This window comes from Lacerta agilis, chromosome 12 (genome assembly GCF_009819535.1).
Source record: "Lacerta agilis isolate rLacAgi1 chromosome 12, rLacAgi1.pri, whole genome shotgun sequence".
NCBI lineage: Eukaryota > Metazoa > Chordata > Lepidosauria > Squamata > Lacertidae > Lacerta > Lacerta agilis.
Window position 1 is genome coordinate 11,087,463 of NC_046323.1, and position 22,295 is coordinate 11,109,757.

The window sequence follows — 22,295 nt, forward strand, 5'->3', positions numbered from 1 at the left end:
TAATTGCAATCTCGACTATACACTGTAATTACAGGAAGTATAATTAAACAATTCACAGTACCTGAAGCTGATCCATGTCTGGTTCTGAACGCAAGTAATTAGAAAATGGTTGACAAAGTAGTTTAAAATTGGTCCTTGGATTTAGATCATCTAGTTTTTAATATAAAGCTTGGAAGCACTAAAGTTGAGACACACATTTATTGATAACCAGCACAAGGCTATTCTTAGAGCTTAGCAGTTTCCAGAGAAAGTTACAATTGTAGAGAAATATAATTACGGCATGCACAAAAAGCAAGCTGATGTTGATCCCAAGTGCAAATATGGAATTAACTTCACCCCCCCCAGCAAAATGCATCAAATGTATATTATCTTCCACAGATTAACCCCTCCTAAAACCAAGGCAGCATAAAGCAGCAGGTGGTTTGCCAAATTAATAAGAAATACCTTCTGCGTTTGAGACTCTTCGGAAAGAAGCAAATACTTTGGACCTTTAGCGTAAAAGGGTTCAGATAAGTAGCTTTACATTCTTTGATTCCATTTACATCTTCTTAAAAGACAAAACAAATCTTTAATCACACTGAAGTTTGTCATCTAAGTCTTCTAAGGACTGTAGTCATTAAAGCAGCACAAGACATGTTCAAACATCGAGTCAATCCTCCCAACAATGATTTAAACAAATATTGCATCAGCAGTCCCAGAAATGGCAGGAGAGACTTGCCTTTAGATAAGGGAGCACAAGGAAAAAAATATATTTGGGGGGGGGGGGAGAGAGAGAGAGACACACAAATACATACAGCCCTGCACTCGATACATCGACTTTTCTCCTAGCTACAAGGGCACTAAACTAGAAGTATAATTAAGCAGCAATTGTTGATATTGTTAATAAGCAAGGCTTTTTTTTTTTACTAGTATCAGATAATGTAACCTGGTTGTACCCTAGTAGTGGCTAGATCGCTAAGTAACAGCAGGAGAACAGCATCTTTTTTTAAAAAAAGGCTGAGACATCTCAAAAGATTTTACAATACTACATTCATGGGTTGTGAAGCTTGGCACACCCTTTTTGTGAATCCAGTTAACACCCTGTGGGACCACGGTGCAAACTGGCTTTCACCTCTTAATCCTCCTAATGGTTATGTGTGCAAGCTCTCCAGTAAATGCAATACTCCTAAGATCATTGTGACTATAGAATCAAAACGGCCAATCCCCTCCACCAAGTAACAAGTTCAATTCACTTTTTCACCCTGCAAAGATGAAAGCTAAAAAGAAAAAAAGACCACGAGCTTGTGTGGAAAACAGATCAGTAGAGGCTCCAGGTACTGGTTGAGGAGCCATCCCTACCAAGCTGTTTTCCACACACACAAATTCAGTCCATCTTCTCCTTCTGAACCAGCCTGGGCGCATCTACAAAATCCTTGCCGTTGTAAAGGATGATAGCAAGAGTTCCAAAGCTTGCGCTTCCCCAGAAAACCACGTAGGCCAGGGTCTCTGTCCAGGTGTCACCTGTGGACGTAATAAATTGCTTTCAGCTACGTACAAGGACTATTAAGAAACCAAATTAGCGACCAGAAAAGGAGAAGCCTGCTAGAATTCTGAAGTACAATTTCAGATCTACAAATCCGGGTATTCTTCCCCACACGCCGCCAACATATTTATTAGCAGAAGTGGTGAGAATATTTTGATATATATGAGAGTGACATTTGGGAACCTGAAGGGCGGCGGAGAGTATTAGGAAAACATACAGCGGGTGGTATGGGCTTTTTCAGAAAATGTACTGTGAAAGACATGGCACAGCAAAACACTGGAATGCAAGTGGGGCCTCCCACAGCATTAAGGGCGAGGAAATGGGGGGCTGCATGCAAAAGCAGCCAACCCTCCGTGGGCCATTTTTGACAGACAAGTGGGTCCACCTACCTAGCAATCACCTGTTACCGGGTGATCTTAATTTCAGCCCGCAGCTGCAAAGGAAGAACCTGGTGCACACTAAGGGCACTCCCCATTCTTCTACTGCAGGCACTTTGCAGCAGCCATGGTTTGAATTTCCCACTGATTGATGACATCAGGCACAGTAAAGGTGTCCGTCATTTGGACGCACCTGAAATGCTCCAGCCCCTTTAGCTTATGAGGGAGAATATTTGATTCAGCAGGGGGATGCCGTTAAGTGGCCCGTAAGCCATTGTATATTATCATTATAATGCATCATCACTGCAATTCCTCCCGTCTTCCCTTCTATTTTAAAGGAATACTAACTTTCTTTAGGAAACATTATTTTGGTCTAGGAAATAGCACTGATAATATGTATCTGAAAAGGTAATGGGCCTCTGCTTATTTGGCCACCTAATCATTTTTACTAAGACATTGCAAATACAGAGGTTAAAACTGGCCCTGCTGTAGTTGAAATTCAGCTCCTAATACTTGAACAATATGAATTCTTGGCTACAAAAGTTTTTCCTGCGTGCAAATAGGATGTGATACCCTTTGTTCTTGCTCTACATTTTCAGCAAATGAGGATTCAAACTATAGGCAATCTCAGTGTAGAAGATTCTGCTTTGGAGCAGAGGACAAGCTTAGGCAGCCTGCTGGTCCAATGATCCTATGCTTCTTCAAGGGGTTTTTCCTGGAGTACACTGAACTCCTCATAAACACGAGGCTAGCCATCAGATTGTGTGGTTTGTTTGCTACGATGCTTGTAAATTCTCACCCACATACTGCCCACGTCTAGCTTTGACAATACCCAACTGCAGAAAGGGCTCCTATAAAAACCTCTCGTTAACTTCCAAGGAGCCACTGCCATCAACTTAAGTACAATATTGCTGTGACGCACAGGTCAGATGATCACTTACCAGCCATAAGCAAACAGATAATGCACATTGAGAAAGCCACCACCATAATAATAGGCAACTGAGAAAGAAAATGGGGGGAAAAAACAGAATTAAGAGGCAATACATAATACTGTTTCATAGCTCAGTTATACACAAAGTAGAGAGTGTGGTGCTAGCGCATCAGTAATCTTAACATGCCAATCTGATCAGAAACAGGAGTTATTCCGAGCATACCCCATTTTCAGAAATGCTTCATACGCCAACAAATTTATTGTGGCGTAACTCTCAGGGTTGTTTCGTCAGATGCAATCAGCTTCAGCCAACAAAACCTTATGCCACAATTTGGAAGCCTTTAAAATACAGGAGGAATCCTCCGTTGTAGGAAAAGCTAGTCGCCGCATCTAACTTGCTGCAATGTATTAATCCTGTAAGAATAAAACCCTTTTGTGCAGCACAAAGGATATTGTATGGGACTTTTGGACATTAAACGTGTGCTACAAAGAATGTTCTTTTCTGAAAGGTTTGCATCAGTTGCAGAAACAGGGTTGAACAGGTGCGGACACTGGGGTACGACACATTCCTGGTGGAAGCCGTTTGGTTTCAGAACAGCTTGGTTGTATTTGGCTCTATGAAAACTTAGTGAAGTTGGGAGAGGAACGGGATTTTTGCCCTCTAAAGTTCTGCCAGCCCTTCTGATTCCTGCTCATTTCCTCCCTGTGCTATTTTCACCAGAGTCCATCTCACTCCCACTGTTTCTTGCATTACCTGCTGAGCTCACAAACCGTATTCCAAGCATCAAAGAACAGCTCTGTTGGTGGAACAGGAAACTGTTGATCTCGGCGTGATAGGTTTGAGCCCCACATTGGGCAAAAGATTCCTAGCATTGGAGGGGGTGGAATAGATGCCCCTCGTGGTATCTGCCAACTCTACAATTCTGATTCCCTGGCGTGGCCACGCAGGCATTACTTCACACCACCTTTCTATGCCTGGCAGGATTGTGATGAGCCTTGGGCTTGCATGCTTCCTCTTACGCTATGCAGAAATGAACCCTGCATACGCCTAGGAACCCTGCATACGCCATATTGACTTCTGAAGAAAGGTAACATGTATAACAAACAAAAAACAGTGTGTCTGACTTCCCCCTGCTCCTTAGATGTATAGAAAAGTTTCAGTATTGCAGTTTACTGCCTGGTGCCTGTAAAGGTAAAGGACCCCTGGACGGTTAAGTCCAGTCAAAGGCGACTATGGGGTGAGGTGTGGTGCTCATCTCACTTCAGGCCAAAGGAGCCAGCGTTTGTCCACAGACAGCTTTCCAGGTCATGTGGCCAGCAGGACTAAACTGCTTCTGGCACAACGGAACACTGTGAAACACCATTTACCTTCCCGCCACGGCGGTACCTATTTATCTATGTGCACTGGCATGCTTTCGAACTGCTAGGTTCGCAGGAGCTGGGACCGAGCAACGGGCGCTCACCCCATCGCAGGGGCTTGAACCGCCGACCTTCTGATAGGCAAGCCCAAGAGGCTCAGTGGTTTAGACCACAGCTCCACCCGCACCCCACTGGTGCCTGTAAATGTGTAGGAAGATGTCTGTCTTTAGCCCATGACAGCAAAAACTAAAGCACAGCATCCTCCTGCCTCCACTTGCCTGGATTTCCAGGGGGCTACGGAGAGGTCACAGCACTAGGGTTAGCCAAGTGGACAGAGGCTACAGATGACCCATCACCTTCTTATCTTCATTTGGTTGCAAGTGGCTGATAGCCAGGTGCAAAATGTGCTAATTACAGTCACAGAAATCATGTGGGTCAGGAAAGCACACATCTCAGGCATCACAGACAGGGGTAAAGAGGTGGTCTTTAGGAGACGTGTGCAGACTAGGCCTTGCTAACCTGGCGTCCTCCAGATGTTTTACATGACATCTCTGCAAGCACAGCTGGCTGAGAATTGGGAATTATAGTCCAAAACATCTGGAAGGCACCAGTCTGCTTAAAGCTGATCCCTGTTCTGCCTGCCACACGTTCTGCAGCGTTAACAGCAGCCATTGTGAAATTCACACATGCAAAAACCCCTTTCCTGGCTTCTCCATGCAGAAATCTCTAGAGAACAGCTGTTAATACTTGCCCACAATTCCAAGCGCACCTGAAGTTTTGCTAATAGCGCTTCTATTTTTAGCTTCCTTATTGATCACGAGCAGAAAACAACAGCTAGCTCCCGGGTGCTCACACAAGTACCGCAACAGCTGTGAAAAGCTGTCTGCGGGATGCCAGCTGAGGAAGAGCTGGGCCCTCAGTCCCATCTTTGTTAAAGTCACACCTGCAATTCCACTTGCTGCACCATCAGAAAACTGCCCATGTGGCAGGGGAGAGTGTGGGGGTTCAAAGAGGCTCACAGGTAGCTCACTCCCCCCCCCCCCCAGTACACTTTACATCTCTGAGGCTTATTTGGAGCGCCGGTGAAACAGCGCAGGCAGTTACTGCCTCAGATTACGGTACAGGGAGCAGCACCAAAACAACAGGGGAGAGGCGCCTCTTGTGCCAGGAGCCTAGCACTCCATCCTATTCTGCTCAGCTGCAGAGAACAGGATCAGTTCTATTTATCACAGCCACTGTATATTGTAGGATGGTGTCATAGCTAGGTTTTACATGCATGAAATCAGAGTTCAAATCCCTGCTGGACTGCTTTGCGCATAACACTAAGCCATGGTCTAGTGCTATATGGAAAAGTTCTGGGCTTGCGCACTCCACACTCCCAGCCAGCCAGGAGGAAGATTTATGCCCAGTTAACTTTCAGCTTCAAAGAATGCCAGCATTGCATGCAAACCAGAAATCCTTGTTTAAAACCAACAATGGGTTCCTGATAAACAAGCCAACATCATTTGTTTAGCAATTAACCGCTGTTTGTTTTTCAACCAGGATTTGGGGTTTATGCGAAGCCAAGATTCTGTTTCGAAGAAAATAAACTCAGTAAAAATCTTCCCCATAGTTATGCAAGGGGAGGAGAGAACATTAGGTGAGAAGCCATCCTTTGGACAGCAAGTAACTATCTCTCAAGTCTGCTTGAGAGCCCAGGAACAGAGGGATACAAATCTAATACTGGACACACTTCACTAGCCCCAAATGTAAGCCATGAAAGTTGCTCCACTCTTTGCAAACGCCAAACCAGGGCTTCGGTTCCAGTAAGTAAAAAGTAAAATACATGCAACCACAACACTTTGTTAATCTTAGCCTGATTCAACAAAGTTTAAATAGTGTTATATAAAGATTAAGCTCACAAAAATGGGAAAACCCTTACAGCCAAAAATTTCCAGTCTTTCTGCACACGAAGAGGACTGAGAGAATCTACTTCATCCACCGAATAGTTTCCAAGAAATAGATCTATAGCGTCCTGCAAATCAATCCAGAGTTAAACGGTTAAGAATAAAGTCCCATATTAGCCCATTCAGCACCGCCAAAACCCACCCTCCAGTTACTGTACTCTGCCCATTTGTCATCTAAAAAGTTGCAACTTCTCTTCTGACAGCTTTCCTTCCCCACTTGCAGGCCATCTTTCCAGTGACTTCAAGGTGCCTCTGATGAAAGGTCTCCTCTCCCAGTTCTATACCTTAAAGCTATGCTTCTCCGAACGCCGGGATCTGCTTGCCATTTGCTGGCTTGTCAAATGTCACGTCCCTCTCCTTTGTTGCCTCCCTCCTTCCACTCCTTGGAATCCTTTTCAACATGACAGTAGCCAAGTCCTCAGTGCAATTTTTCAGGGCAGTCGTAGCCGGACGCCGGCGGGGCAAGGAGGACTACCGGCGGCGGCGGAAGGCGCGAGTGGGGCGGCGGGCAGCGGCCTGACGAGAAGACAGGATCTCTCTCTTCCCCTCCCTTTATCCCTTTCACCCCCACCCGGAGATATCTGTGGCCGAGGACTAGAAAGAGCCTGACCCCTTTATTTCGACCCGTTTTAGGGTCTATTGCCTTGACTTTTATTTTTGTGGGGGTGGGAAAGAGCTTTTGGAAGCCCTTCAGGCCGGTAACGAGGTGTGGGGGGCACAATGTAAGAAGGCCGTGATGAGGGACCCCTGAGGGGGGCCGGAACCCCCTCCCCCAATTCCCCATTCCCAATTTACAGGCCTTCTGTATTTATCTCTATCCGCCGCCCCCCATTAAAAAGGGTTGGTAGGCTTTCCACCATCCCCTCTTAAAAGGCTTTAAAAAAAAAGCAGAATCCACCTTTCTCCCTATCACCACTCAGGGATATGCCTCTTCCCCTTTCCCTTTTTTAATTAAAGAAATAGGTATCTTAATTCCTCACCTCCCCATTTTTAAGGGGTGTCTCTGTATTCTATATACCGTATTTTTTGCTCCATAAGACGCACTTTTTTCCTCCTAAAAAGTAAGGGGAAATGCCTGTGCGTCTTATGGAGCGAATGGTGGTCCCTGGAGCTGAATTGCCCAGGGGCCAAAAGAGGATCATGCTTTTTATTTTACAAAGAGAAAAGGGAGTGTTGAAAGGACCCCGCTCAGCAGCTGATCAGCAAGAGATCGGGAGAGAGATAAGAGTCCCGGCTCCCTTTCAGCCCCGCCCTCCTTTGTTGAATGTGCTGCAGAGGGAGGTTGTTTGTTTCCCCAGGACATGTGACTGGCTGATTAGATTATCTGTCTGGAAACTGTAGAAATGGCTCCCTTTCCTTAAGATTTTTCAGAAATGTGAGTTAAACCTCATAAAAATGGGGCTTTTCCTCTTTGCTTTTCCCCCTTTGCAAAAGGAGCTTTGCTTTTCCCCCTTTGCAAAAAAAGCTGCAAAACCTAGCTGATCCTCGGGAAAAAAACCCCAGGGCTTTTCCCTTTGCAAAAAAAGCTGCAAAACTTTTAGCTGATCCTAAAAAAAGCCTTGTGCCTTTGCAAAAACAGCTGCAAAACTTTTAGCTGATCCTCAAAAAAGCCAGGGCTTTTCCCTTTGCAAAAAAGCTGCAAAACTTTTAGCTGATCCTCAAAAAACAACAACACAAAAAAGGGCTTTTAGAGGAGGAAAACCAGAAAAAATTTTTTTCCCTTGTTTCCTCCTCTAAAAATGAGGTGCGCCGTATGGTCCGGTGCGTTCTATGGAGCGAAAAATACGGTAATTTACCCCAGGATACAATTCATTCTTCCCACCCTGATATAGATTGTCACTACCCTTTTTAAAATTCCTTTATTATATGGAACCCCATTTGGGCATGTTATTAAATTGTGATCCCCTTTCTTTTCAAGGGTCTTTGATTTTGTTTCTCTCCCCACCTTTTTAGGCTTTATTGCTCCCCCCCCCGTAAAAGCTTAGATAAGCCCTCTACTCATATTTAAACAAACCATTAAAGGTGCTAACACCTCCTTTTATTTCTGAAGCCTTAAAACTCACCTGTGCCACCTTTACCCAGCGACCTGTGCTTGCACATCTCTGGCCTTTACTATTACATAAGTAACAATAATTTATATAGGGCCCAAAGGAACCTAAATGCTCACTCTTCCCTTCTGTGGTCCCTCTTTCCTCTTCTCCCCTTCAGAGGAGGATTAATCTCCCTGTCCTCCTTTCCTTCTTCCTTTCCCCCATGCCAGAAAACGCTCATCGCCTTTGGGACGCCGGAGCAGCCAGCCAGTATCCCCCGACCCCCTTCGCCTAGGGACCCCCGGCCTGTGCCTCCCCAAGCAACATGCCCGCAGCTGCCTCCCGTCCTTGGAGGCGGGCAGGAGGAAGGGAGACGGACAGACCCACCCTATTCAACCTGCTTGGTGCCTCATCTTTTTCTTGCTCCCCTCCACAGCCTGGGTTGCTGATGTGAGCTTAATATTTTTGAAAGCCTTTGCTGTGGCGGCCCCTTCTCTCCAGCTGGTCTCCCTTTATCCTCCCTGCCCGTTGGGCTTCATGCCCCCTTGAAGGAGGATGGAGGTGGTGGGAGACTTTGAATATAGCAAGAAGGACCTCATAGGACATGGAGCGTTCGCTGTGGTCTTTAAAGGTCGCCACCGCAAGAAAACTGACTGGGAAGTGGCCATCAAAAGCATCAACAAGAAGAACTTGTCGAAATCTCAGCTCCTCCTTGGGAAAGAAATAAAAATTTTGAAGGAACTTCAGCATGAGAACATTGTAGCTCTCTATGATGTCCAGGAGATGCCCAATTCTGTCTTTCTGGAGTGCAATTTTTACGACCACCTGACCTTCTCACCACAAGCCAGAATCTCTCGCTTCTCCCGAATTAACTGCCTTGTGCCTACATGCCCCATAAGCCCTGCGGCAGAGTGACCACGGTGCTTTTCGTTCCGTTCAACGCACAGCACGCTTTTCAAGCTAAATAAAAAGCAACAGGAAAAGCCAAATGGCTAGGAAGTTCTTACCTGTCTGAATCCATCAGAAAAGTTGTTTTTGTAGTAGCGAATGAGTGAGTTCCAACCATCCATCAGGAGGCCCCACTGAGTTCTCTTCCCAGTTCTATTAAAAATAAAAAGACGCCTTTAAGCATTACAGAAAAATATAATAAAAGCAGACATTTCCAACAGGGAAAATTGAAATCTGTTGCTTATAAGGAACTGGTCTAATACTAGTAGTGGTAGGAGTGCCGGGGGGGGGGGAGTGTCTTCAACCTCTACCCCTAAATTGAAAAGGTAGGCCTCAAATCCTCTAGCCTTTCTTTTACAACCAAAACACCTTTTCCAGTTCAACCCAATTCCCCCACCACCACCACCACCACAAAGAGTTACCAAGGGCTCCACAGTAAGGCCTTGTGATTTCAAAAACAAACCCTTCAGAAAGTTCCTCCCTTTCACACATTTGCACAAATAGTCCAGATACTAGCATGGACTCTATAGCAATGTTTTATCCTCGTTTATTCAGAATCAGGACAAACGATTCTTATCAAGGTTGTATTTAGCCTGAGAAAATATGAAACTGATGGAGGAATTTAGCTGTGGAAAAGCTGCCTGTATAAACAGCATACGGCAAAGATACTATTTTCATTTAAGATTGTAGCAAGGGAAGTTGCCAAGAGCAGTAAAAATTTGGAAAGTTACAGCCATTCACATTGTAAGCCTAAATCAGGGGAGTGCAACATGCGGCCCCCAAGGCCTTTTGGATGGCCCTCGGTAGCATTTGACAACCTCTCTTCCTCCCCACCCCCGCAGCCCTCATGCTGCCTTCCCAAAGCTGAGAAAGCATGTAGCTGGGATTTGGGAAGGAGGCTTGAGGGCTCTGACAGGGTCCTAGAGTCCACCTCCTTCCCAAAGTCTAATTAGCGCTTTGCCAGCTTTGGGAAGAAGGTTGGAGGGCTCTAGGACCCTGCCAGAGGTATGTGTCAAATTTTGGCCTCGCTCTCTACCCCACAGGACAAGGCAGTGTGCAGCCTATGGGTTCCATGTCAAAAAAAAACCTCTTGTGGCCGACTTGGTATGAAATGTTCCACCGCCCTGGCCTAGACAATTTTTATTTAAAAAAACAGAAGCACTAGTAACAGAGATAGCATTTTCTACACAGCATATCTGCTTTGCTGGCTTTATACTATTTTGTAGTTTTATTCTGCTTTTATTTTAGTGATTAACGGCTGTACACTGCTTTCAGAATCCCAATAGCTTGGGTTGAATGAGATACAATTTTTCAAATTATTTCTAGATAAGCCTCAGGGTCCCTTCCCACTCTATGATTCTATGTAATACACAGCAACTATGGAAGCAAGTTCAGAGTGTCTGAACAACAGGTAACTGGTTTTAGTGAAGTTACAATACATTTTCTCCCAAGAAAGATTGGTTCAAACTTGCCTCGTGTAGTCTGTCTTTAAGGCACCCGTTCCAGCGTATTGTTTGGCACATGCATTTGCATTATCGGCCCACGCTATGAACAGAGAACATTTTTTTTTCTTTAAAAAGAGACTCCAAATAAGATGCTCATAAAAGTAAGGTCAACTTGGTGACGAAAACAAAAACCTACCGTTTTTATAAAGCTTCTCAAATTCTGCTTGTTCTTCAATTCTCTGGCCAACATGCAAAACGCCTAATCTCTACAATGACAACAGAAACCGTTACTGTATGAAAACTGGGCCATTTTAATATGCCAGAAAAAGCATGCTCCAGAAACCTATGAACTTGAAATAGGAGCTATACATCGATGTAGACATTTGCACCATGTATATATAGAATATTTTGCTTTATCAAGTTTCTAGAAGGCCAGCAACATCGCTTTACACACAGTTTTTAATGGGAAACTGAGAGACTAGGAGGCAATCATAACCTGAAGTTGTGCTTGGAGAGAGCGCCGTGCCAGAAGGCTTTGAATCACATTCGTCCGGTCCAGGCAGTCCATACAATTACTGCGGAATGTCCCTTCTTGCTGCAACACCACCTTCCCGTCAGAATCAACCAGAAAGTAGCTGAAATACACAAGGGAGCTTGCCTAAGAACTCACAAAATACCACTTTTACATTTTTTGTTGAAACACTACTACAGCTGTGGCATCAGCAAAGAAAAATATTTACGATGGTTTTCCAGAATTTTAATTTAAAAAATAATAATAATAATAATCCCAAAACAATCTCCTTGTTTTCCCACAGATTCTGAAGTATCGCTGCTGGTTAAATGCACCATGGACTTGTTTCTTGAAAGCAGCCTCCAGGCCATGTTCAAAATCGAGGAGACCCAAAAACTGCTTGCAATACAGCATAAATGTCTGCAGATTAAAGTAAAAAGATCACATGCTCTTGGACTCTAGACCTTGGTTCACTAATACTCAGAGCCTGTTTTAGAGGAGAGAGAAACTAGGGCAAGGCAATAGTTGGCTGTTGCCCACAATGCATCTGGAAAATGCATTTTCGCATTCTCATGAGAAAATGAGGTTGTCATTGCAGAACCTTGGTTAACGTTTCATCCTTTTCCTTCCATTGAAATTTGTAAGATGTCCTACTAAAAGCTATGTGGATTATTTATTATGACTGATCTTGAACATCCAGAGTAAATTCTTATTCAAAGAGCAGTATTTTTAAAACAAAGTGTTCCGTTAATAATAAACATGTCCCAGGAAATCAAAGGGCTTCCTGTTCCGTAGAGATGTTTTAATCTTGTTAAGACAAGGAATTCAATTCTGAGTTTTCTGCTGGTTAGCCTTTGGAGATTTATCCATTCTCAGAAATCAAAATGTGCTAGCTTTGTAACCAAGTGCAGTTGTCTCTGGTTTAAGATTTTAAATGGAACAGATCTTTGCAGTGAACACCAGCTTTATATTTAAAAAATGGCCAACTATAATGATGCCATACTATCAAGATCATTATACTGTTGTGTAGAAATGGAAAGAGAAGCCACACAAGATCAGAGGAACTAGTTTAGGTAAATCCAAAGGGAGGTCAAGTTTCTATTAAATCAATGCAGTTAATTTCAGCCCAGATCACTGACTGTTCATATAATTTTCCTCAGGAATCACTACAGCCATGCCAATTTCTTTTGGACTAAGGCAGCAGTTTACTTTCAGTGTCTGCTGTGTACAAATCAAATTTTTATGTAATGTCCACTAACCACAACTAAATGCCTGCACAGTGCTGTTGCATATGACATGACATTTTTTGTTGTTGTTTAGTCGTTTATATTACCGTATTTTTTGCTCCACAAGACGCACTTTTTTCCTCCTAAAAAGTAAGGGGAAATACCTGTGCGTCTTATGGAGCGAATGGTGGTCCCTGGAGCTGAATTGCCCAGGGGCCAAAAGCAGATTGTGCTTTTTATTTTACAAAGAGAAAAGGGAGTGTTGAAAGGACCCCGCTCAGCAGCTGATCAGCAGGAGATCGGGAGAGAGATAAGAGTCCCCGGCTCCCTTTCAGCCCCGCCCTCCTTTGTTGAATGTGCTGCAGAGGGAGGTTGTTTGTTTCCCTAGGACATGTGACTGGCTGATTAGATTATCTGTCTGAAAACAGTAGAAATGGCTCCCTTTCCTTAAGATTTTTCAGAAATGTGAGTTAAACCCCATAAAAATGGGGCTTTTCCTCTTTGCTTTTCCCCCTTTGCAAAAGGAGCTTTGCTTTCCCCCTTTGCAAAAAAAGCTGCAAAACCTTTAGCTGATCCTCAAAACAAAAACAAAAACAAAAAAACCCCTAGGGCTTTTCCCTTTGCAAAAAAAGCTGCAAAACTTTTAGCTGATTCTCAAAAAAGGCCTTTTGCCTTTGCAAAAACAGCAGCAAAACCTTTAGCTGATCCTCCAAAAAAAAAACCCCAAACCCCAGGGCTTTTCCCTTTGCAAAAAAAGCTGCAAAACTTTTAGCTGATCCTCAAAAACAAAACAAAAAACAAAACAAAACAGGGCTTTTAGAGGAGGAAAACCAGAAAAATATTTTTTTCCCTTGTTTCCTCCTCTAAAAATGAGGTGCGCCCTATGGTCCGGAGCGTCCTATGGAGCGAAAAATACGGTACCTCAATTCATCTTGCTGTTCAGCTAGTTGATCCATTAAAATCTGGAGCCGATCCCACCTCATATGACTGCATTCTTTGTGGAAATCGAATGCTACATATCTGGGCAAATAAAGCACATTTGTGTTAGGAAGCTATTCACCAGTATCTGAATCAGGATCCGGGCAGTAGAGAGGGTGGGGGAATGGAAGGAGAGGGACTACAGCAAATAAAAGGTCAGCAAAATAAAAAAAATGCATTATTAAGCAGCATGAGTTCCCCTTATAAAGCTTTTTCTCAAGAGGTACCAAGCATCATATCTAACTATGAAACAGGATTTTGCCTTTGCGATGAACAAAGGTCTCTGTTAGCAGGGGAGAAAAATGGAGCTCGGAACTGTACAAAAGTTTTTAAAAAGCATGCTCTGCCCACCTAAAAGGGTCAATTGTTGAAAGATAACTCTTGCCAGCTTCACATGAAAGTGTAATGTGTTTTTTTCCTTAAAGGTTTTTGTTAGGTGTTTTTTTAAAAAACTGCAAACTGCCCAGTGAACTTAGGCCTTTTAGGTTGCGTCTTGTCTCTCCTACCATATGACATGACAGTTTGCTTTGAGGGGATCCCAGGACAGCCAGCCACCTACCATCTTTCATGGATCCCCCACCCAGCCAACCATGAACTCTCGTAACAACCATTCTACTTCCTTTCTTCCGTCTCTCATCTTTGAACTCCGATGGTGCTCTTAGTATGGACATGCTTAAAATTTGCACAGGCTTATTCTTTATTTGCCGTGGTCCAGAAAAGGGATTCAAACTTCCTGGAGCAAGCTTTGCCCTAGCACATTTGTGTATTTGTGTGTGTGTGTGCGCGCACACGTGCACATGCAAACACATCTCTTTATCCTGTCCTTTGACAACAGAGAGGTGTGTTTAGGGGCCCACACAATTCCTGTGACTGTGACCTGTTTCAACTGTTTTTAATTTCTGCTTTTAAATTATTGTAACCTGCTCTGGGACCTGTGGTGAAGAATGGGTGATACACAAATTAAAAAGAGGGACAGTAGTAAGCCGTGCAGTTTCATTTAAAGTCCTAAATAAAATCTGTGCAACTACAGGAAGCATGTTATCATTGCATTCACATAGAACTTGACATCTTCACATGCAGGTACTATTCTATGTCTAAACCAGGCAGCTTTTCTGATACTGATGCAAATACTGTTTCGTTTAGCATGTACCTGACCATTCCATTTCCCAAGCTGTTTACCATTTTTGAAAACGTTTGCTCAAGCGGCTTTTCTGAGCCCTTCTGGTTAACCTGCAAAGGAAGAAAAAGGTCACACGCAGCAGCGGTAACATTTTCCTGAACTCAAATGTACAATTAAATTCAAATCTTACCAGGTTAACAATTACTTGCTTTCCATAGCTAATAATCTGACTGTCAAAGTGTCTTTGAAAGCCATCCATCTGTAAAAGAACATGGTACACTCTTTATTCAAAGTATGGGCCAAAGCGTCGTGTTTTTGAGAATTTGTATTAAAAAGGGGGGGGGGCCTTGCTCAATATTCTCAGTGAACATAGCAAAGGAATATTTAAAAAGTTCAATATGCACCTTTAGCTGTGCAGTTAAAAGCAAATGACTACTACAGATGTTAGATCATGCATTCATTGTTGTTATATTCTGAAATTAGCCAGAAGACTCATCAACCATCTCTGCCAGCCTACAGATTTTTATTCCCTCCCCCCTCCACAGCTCTACGTATACCTGCCCTGCCTCTCTCGATGTTGCTGTTGAGCCAAACAGAAGACTGTCGGCCCAGGGGGCAGGGGCAGAAAGACTGACAATAGGGGGAATCTTTTGATTTTGAACTCCTAGCTCTATCGACAGTTTAAGTCACTACCTAATGTGCTTTACACAACGTTCCAATGGCTCTTTGTTGGAACAGATCACTAGGACTGGGTGATATCTGGTTTTCAACATCGCAATATATCAGCAGCTAAAAATTATATACTGATATCACAATGTCTAAAGGATGGAACTATGTGGAGGCATTGGCTGGCTTCATGGTTTTTCCCACATTGTGATTTTTGCATAGCATACACACACACACACACACACACACACACACATCATGATTTGCAATATATTGCCAGATCAAAAATTATGAAACCAATATGGATTTCAAACCGCTTTGGGACAATACAATGATGTATCTCCCAGCCCTATAGATCACTTTTGGAGCATTTCCCAGAAACCACTTGCTGCTTACAAAAGATTCGTTAGCCTTTCAATGAGCAAACAATTAAGCAGGTGAAGTTCTTGAGTCCACATTAAATGGCCCGGCCAAGTGTTTGGTCTTGGTCTTACCAGGCACTCTTGCCTGGTAATTGGCATGCATCAAGGTTCAGGCATTCCCAACCAAAGGACCTTGTGAGGCAATGCCAGCCATCCCGTTCTTGACCTATGTACTGGACCCAAGCTTTCTTGGATTAAAAAAAACTCTTCAGTATGGAGTGGTTCAGGGAAAACTAAGGACTGGAGTCTGTCTTTGAAGATGAGAGCACTGCTGCTTCAAGAGCAAACCTTCAAACCATACTGAGGAATACCTTAGGGAAAAAACACTCGGCGGAAGAGCAGCAACTACCTTAGGGATTTTTGCAAATGCATATAGCCATTAGCACCATATTAATATTAAACCCTCACTGTAGAGGGATAGGAAAAAATTAATAAAACATACATGATTTACTGTTTTGCTGATCTGTGGCTTTGGTTTATATTTGAGGTTTGGTCTCTGCGACCAGAAAAACGGAATTGATCCACGTGTCTGGAAAACAAATGGAACAGGAAAGTGAAACATACAATGTTGTTATCAACACAACCTCCCAAATAACCTCTGCATCACATCTTTGAGCAGACTTGCATTAAGAAGGTAGAGGCAAAGACTAGTTATAAAAACCAAAATATAGGGCCTTCACTTTACTGGGCTTTCTACACCAGATCAAAATGTTATCTGTCTACCCAGGCTTTTGGTTAAATTTTTCAAGCTGTCTCCTGTGCCCCTTTTAAAATATCATTTGACTAAAGGTAAAGGGACCCCTTACCATTAGGTCCAGTCGCAAATGACTCTGGGGTTGTGCCGCTCATCTCGCTTTATTGGCCGAGGGAGCTGGCATACAGCTTCTGGGTCATGTGGCCAGCAGGACTTAAGCCACTTCTGGCGAACCAGAGCAGCGCACAGAAACGCCGTTTACCTTCCCGCCAGAGCGGTACCTATTTATCTACTTGCACTTTGACGTGCTTTCAAACTGCTAGGTGGGCAGGAGCTGGAACCGAACAACGGGAGCTCACCCCGTCACGGGGATTCAAACAGCCAACCTTCTGATCGGCAAGCGCTAGGCTCTGTGGTTTAACCCACAGCGCCATAGTCATTTGACTGTGTTCCCTTAACTGTACTGTTCACCTTGATTCCTTTCTGATGAAGGGCTACTGAGAAATTTCATAAACGTACCTGAACAAAAGATGCTTTGCTCCCATTGTAATGTACTATCTGTTCCGTTTCTACGAAGTTAGCCGCATGTCCTTCAGAATCAATACCTGTGAGATTAAGCAATTCAGTTATACCAATAGCTCAAAGCCTTATTATTCACATCCTTCCATTTCATCATTTCTGCAAACTTCAAGTACAAGGAAACCAAGAACTTCCAGTAGGATACCGTGTCCTGCGGAGGATTATTTATGTTGCGTTTTTGTGCATTCATAAAATGCTGCCTAGGCAGTGTGTTTCTGTTGCTGGGTGCAGCAGCTCTCTAAGCATTAAAGGACAAGTAGTGGAAGATACTTTGCCACCAATGAATCCACTTCAAGGTGATAATCATAATCCAGGGGGGAAAACATGCAGTTAGCTCTCTGTATCCACTGGGGCTTTTTGTTTCACAAAAACAGTTTGTTAAATAGCAGCAATTGCAGAATTTTGAGGGGTGCTGTTCCAAGGTGGGTTGGGGGAGGTCACTGCATTGAGTTGCACTTGGCATGGAGGGACAGAGAGAGAATGAACCACCCCTTCCTTCCTTCCCCAAACAGCAACTATACAAACTCCCCATTTATGTGTGTTCAAGGCACACACACACATCACCACAAACTGGCATGAAAAGGGGCAAAAACGGCACAAAAATAGCAACCCCATAAGCCTTTGCACCGACCTTTGAGGCCTGTAGAGAGTTGGCGTTTGAGCAAGGAGGTTTGGAGGGAGAGACTGTGGTGGATTTTTTGTTTTTTAAAGGGTTTTTCAAGGGTTTTTTTAAAGAGGGTGTTTGCAGGATTTTTTTAAAAAAATGTTTTTTTAATTAATTTTCACAATTAAACATTACCATCACATAAGTATAAAAGAATAAACCACACAAAAATAGAAAATAAAACATTTTCACACAATATTAAATCCATATTTTGGGATTACTCAGATCCCTCAACAAAATGCAGGCTTTTTCAATGGTGTTCCCAATATACACAATTTTACTTAAACGTGCTGTGCCTCAGAATGTAACCCCTGTGTAAATGGATATTTGCCTGTAGATTGTGTGTGTGTACACTATTTGCTGTTTTGTTTATTTTTACATGTGCATTTTCCTTCCTCCAAAGAGATAAACTTTTATACACAAGCAACTTGAATCTGCATCAACGTGTGGAGATATTAGAGGCACTTGGAGAACTTTTCAAAACTAAATCTGCATAGTACGTGGTAAAACACAACAAGAGTTTCAGCCTGTTAACAAGGCTGCCTTTGGGGGCCTGTCCCACTCAAGGCAACTTATGCTGGCTTTTCAGCAGATGGTTTACTGTTGCTTACCAAAAGGGGAAGAAAGCAAAGAGGTCGGTGCAGTGCAAATGCACTAGCAGGAGCACTGGATTGGCTCTGCTGGAACATTTGCACCCTACCAACCTCCTTGCCCCTCCCCCTTCTGGTAAGCAACAGGGACTCACTTGCCAGGGAACTAGTATAGCGGTTCGTTGCCACTCAGTGAGTCATTTCTGGCCTTATGCATCATTAATATACACCTTCCCATTACCGAGGTAGCACTATTAACAATCATTTGCGGTGCACAAGTCTTTTTTTTTTCCCAAGTGTTTTTTATTGCTTTTGTTCGTTACATCAACAAATTCACATAAAGATAATAAAGACAGTTCCAAAACTTATTACAAACCATTATGAATTCAGACATTTTCTTTGTATATCCCTATACTCTGCTGAGTATTGTGACTTCCCTCCCTTCCATCCCTGGGTTTCAATCTTCCCATCCTTCTCTCGCTTTAGTTATTGTCCATTCACCATTGATATATACATTTTTAATTTATTCTTATCTACATCTATTATCGAATGTTCTCACATTGCAAGTATTTTGTTAAATCCTGTTGGTGTTGTCATTTTATTACCAGACTTTTTAAAATACTCAATAAATTTACTCCAATCTGTCATGACCTTTTGATCTCTCTGGTTTCTTATCCTCCCTGTTAATCTAGCCAATTCCAAATATTCTACTAATTTATTTCGCCACTCTTTAATTGTAGGTAAGTCCGGTGTTTTCCATTTTTGAGCCAGCAAGATTCTGGCCGCTGTGGTGGCGTAAAGGAATATCTTCTGGTCATTTTTTGTAATATCACTTCCCATTAGTCCTAGTAAAAAGGCTTCAGGTATTTTGTGGAATGTGTATTGCAACATCTTTTTTAGTTCATTGTATATTGCTTCCCAGTATTGCTTTACTTTCTCGCACCCCCACCACATATGGAAAAAGTCCCCGTCTTTCGTCTTACACTTCCAACATTTCTTATTTCCTGTTCTGTACATTTTAGCTAATTTGGTTGGGGTTATATACCAACGGTATAACATTTTCATCAGATTCTCTTTTAATACTATACATGCCGTAAATTTAATGTTATAGTTCCATAATTTCTGCCATCTATCATACTGAATGTTATACCCCAAATCAATGCGGTGCACATGTCTTACCTCTTACATAGTAGCGCACGCCTGCTCTGAAACAACTTCTTCGGGAAATAAGAATCCAGTCAAAATATTTCCCATTGATGGAACAAGAGTGCATGATAATAACTGATCGAAGGAGATGTGTTAAGGAATACACATGTGCACATTGACAACAACAGTAAATCCAAGAAGGGATCGATATCACCAACCTTTCTCATAATGGTTCAGATACAGGAATATGGACACAGAGTTGGAACACACACCATTACTTCCTTGACAGTAAAGCTTTCATCAGCTAAACGAGGAGAGAGGCAATATTCAGGTATTCCCTCTTCTCTGAACTTCCAGATCTGCTCCAGAGGATTGTGGGACTCTCCAGAGCAGATTTAGTGGGTGAGGGGATTGCAGCAGGGAGAGTGAATCACTGAAAATTGCTTATCTCCCCTTTCCACTGATGGGAGCCTTATCATCAGCTAAGAATCAATGTTGGATACAATCCATGGAGAACACATTTTCTCTATTTCAAACTTAACACTGAAGTTAAGAGCAAGCAACTTAATATCTATGAGTGCATGCATGATTTAAAAATACTGGGGGTTTTTGTGTGTGTGTGTGTGCTTTAGTTAGGAATAGAGGGGAAGAGAAATTTGCATTTCCCCTCAATTTCCAACTGGTAGGGAAAAAGAGATCTGTATAAACATTTTTATGAAGAAGCCATTATGCTGGGACTTCAAACCAAACCCGATAAATATTATTTACTGCACTGAGCATACACACACTAACTAAAGTGAACTCCAAGGGCATATTATGTAGCCAAAATACCACACTGCACACAGAAGCAGGTGGTGCAACCATGCTCGGGGGATCCTGCAATACTTGCAAAGTTCAGAAAATCTGCAGGAAAAACCCTAAGAGGGATCCCACCCCATTCCAAAAAAAACCCCAACAAACAAACCCAATGAACACTACTGAATGGCCATGTAATGCTGGTCAATTGTTTGGGGGAGAGGAGGGGAAGCCAACTGAAAGCTAGAGAAATGAAAAGCAATGTAGTTTTATGGAAGAAGGCTTGGCTCAACACTGAACAGGAGCACTCCACACGTCAGCATTTTGGTCTCACTGGCTAATATCTTAAACACAAATCATGACTCCTCATTATATTGGCACTGAACAGCACAAACTTTTTATGTTCTAGTCAAGAAACAGTAAATAGTATTACTCAGCAAGCTCCTTTTCTCCCAGTCCCTGCAGTGCCTGGATGTTGATGTGTTTTTTTTTTTTTGAGGGGGTAGCTTTTAGGGTGAATTTGGAAGTTTTAGAGGAGGTATTCAAGATTGTATATGCTAAAAAGCTTTGGCATTTCCACCTTCAAGTTGCTCAGGTACCTCATTTTGTAGAACTAGTGTGGAAGCAGCACTCTGCCAAGGCTCTAAATATTAATCAAATTGTGACAGAATCATGAAAAGATACATCCATGCATCACTGGAGTAGCAAACCTATGGATCTGTAAAACAAACATTTCACAGTTGAACCACCATATTTGAGTATTTAAAGACTTGCCCAAGCACTGGACATTGGAATGTCAAGCAATACGGAACTTGGACAAACTAACAATACAGCATTTACAGCATTTGTAAATGTGCTTAGTGCCACCTACTCAGATGTTTTGGCTCCCGAACGCCGCAATCCCGAACAATTGTTTCGGTTTGTGCACGTTCTTTGGAACACGAATGTCCGTTGAGGCTTCCATGGCTTCCGATTAGCTGCAGGAAGCTCCTGCAGCCAATCAGAAGCCATGCTTTGGTTTCCAAACATTTTGGAAGTCGGATGGACTTCTGGAATGGATTCCATTCGACTACCAAGGTATGACTGTATATGTACTCCACTTTGAGCACTTTGGAGGAAAAGTGGGATATAAATGGAATAATAAATAAAACAAGTGGCTTTGATGCTTGCATTTTCTTCTCTCTGAAGTGAAATTTAGACTAAGAGTTTCCCCAATTCACTGCTCAGGTTCTTAGCTACAATGCTACACTAGCTCTTGGTTTAAGAAAAGGTTTCCTATTACCTACCAAACGTACGGCTCAGGTAAAACTTCAACCGGGGACTTCAAAACTCTTAGCCCACCCTCTTAGTCATTGGTGGTTAAATGCTGTTGGCTCAAAGCGTTAATTGTTGGATCGTACCATAAGGCAGCTAATCGCAAAAGGAAGCATTCGTAAGAACATAAAGAGCACAGAATAGGTGAGGTTTTCCCCCCTCCAACTGATAATAAAGCTGCAGGCTAGAAAGAGATTGTTTTCATCACTAACAGTTTCACAAGCTGCTATTTTGTTAAGCCGACAGTCTTAATGAATTGTTTGGCTGTCAGCAGCTGCTGTGACATCTCAAGGGAGATTTGTAGTATCTCTTGTAAAGGCAACATTCTGGGAGCCACTTCATCCAGATCCAATGGCAAACACTGTATTTGCAACTTGCTTACTGCCTGTTCACTGCTGAAAGGAATTAGGGTGGTTAGCTGACCTGCGAGGAATTAATACCGCGTCTTGGCGAGGAAAAACTGTATCCTGCATGCATAATTGAGGACTCTTCTTATTGAGCTGTGCAAGACGTCAATTGAGTGAATTTGCTCTACACACGTCTTAATACGAGGATGGCTGACAAATTTAAGTTGTGAACCAGGCATCTGCCAAACACGTCTGGTTGGGAAAAGATGCCTAGCAACCCCCCACTTTATTAAGAATGTATTTTTCAACTAGCACAAACACTAGAGTTTCTGCTCCATTTAAAATAAAGGCTATTGGTTTCTGTAACAGTTATTACTATATAGTTTGCTACAACCATAAGAGACTTCACATTTTATCACCAGCTGTACTGGTCACACGAACCCAAAAGCAGGCCAACTTTTATAGCTGTGTTTTCACTATCTTCAACATTATGGAGATTATTCTCAACAAAATGCATATACATTACCTCAGGCTGAGCAGCAAATTCTCTAAGGAGGTGCCCATTCCATACAAACCGAGGATCTGCCTGTAAGGAGTTGCATCATAGGGTAAATTTTAAACACCAAGGGTCTTGTTTGCTTTCAGACAATGCTTTCCTGAAATGTGGCAGTAAACCAATCCCTTT

General features: G+C 42.8%; 1 protein-coding gene across 1 annotated transcript in view; it reads right to left on the reverse strand.

The window, feature by feature from the left end:
• Positions 1-990: 990 nt before the first annotated feature.
• The window catches only part of SACM1L (SAC1 like phosphatidylinositide phosphatase), a 33,416-nt gene continuing 12,111 nt past the window's right edge, over positions 991-22,295 (reverse strand). The window contains exons 6-20 of the mRNA XM_033166365.1: positions 22,137-22,196; positions 20,634-20,667; positions 19,188-19,289; positions 16,695-16,780; positions 15,924-16,010; positions 14,584-14,652; positions 14,424-14,503; positions 13,217-13,315; positions 11,055-11,193; positions 10,755-10,824; positions 10,586-10,658; positions 9,173-9,266; positions 6,111-6,203; positions 2,841-2,898; positions 991-1,500 (exon numbers count right to left, since the gene is read on the reverse strand). Of these exons, the coding sequence (XP_033022256.1) occupies positions 1,364-1,500; positions 2,841-2,898; positions 6,111-6,203; positions 9,173-9,266; positions 10,586-10,658; positions 10,755-10,824; positions 11,055-11,193; positions 13,217-13,315; positions 14,424-14,503; positions 14,584-14,652; positions 15,924-16,010; positions 16,695-16,780; positions 19,188-19,289; positions 20,634-20,667; positions 22,137-22,196 (1,281 nt within the window). The 3' untranslated portion in view covers positions 991-1,363. The remainder of the gene's footprint in view (positions 1,501-2,840; positions 2,899-6,110; positions 6,204-9,172; positions 9,267-10,585; positions 10,659-10,754; positions 10,825-11,054; positions 11,194-13,216; positions 13,316-14,423; positions 14,504-14,583; positions 14,653-15,923; positions 16,011-16,694; positions 16,781-19,187; positions 19,290-20,633; positions 20,668-22,136; positions 22,197-22,295) is intronic.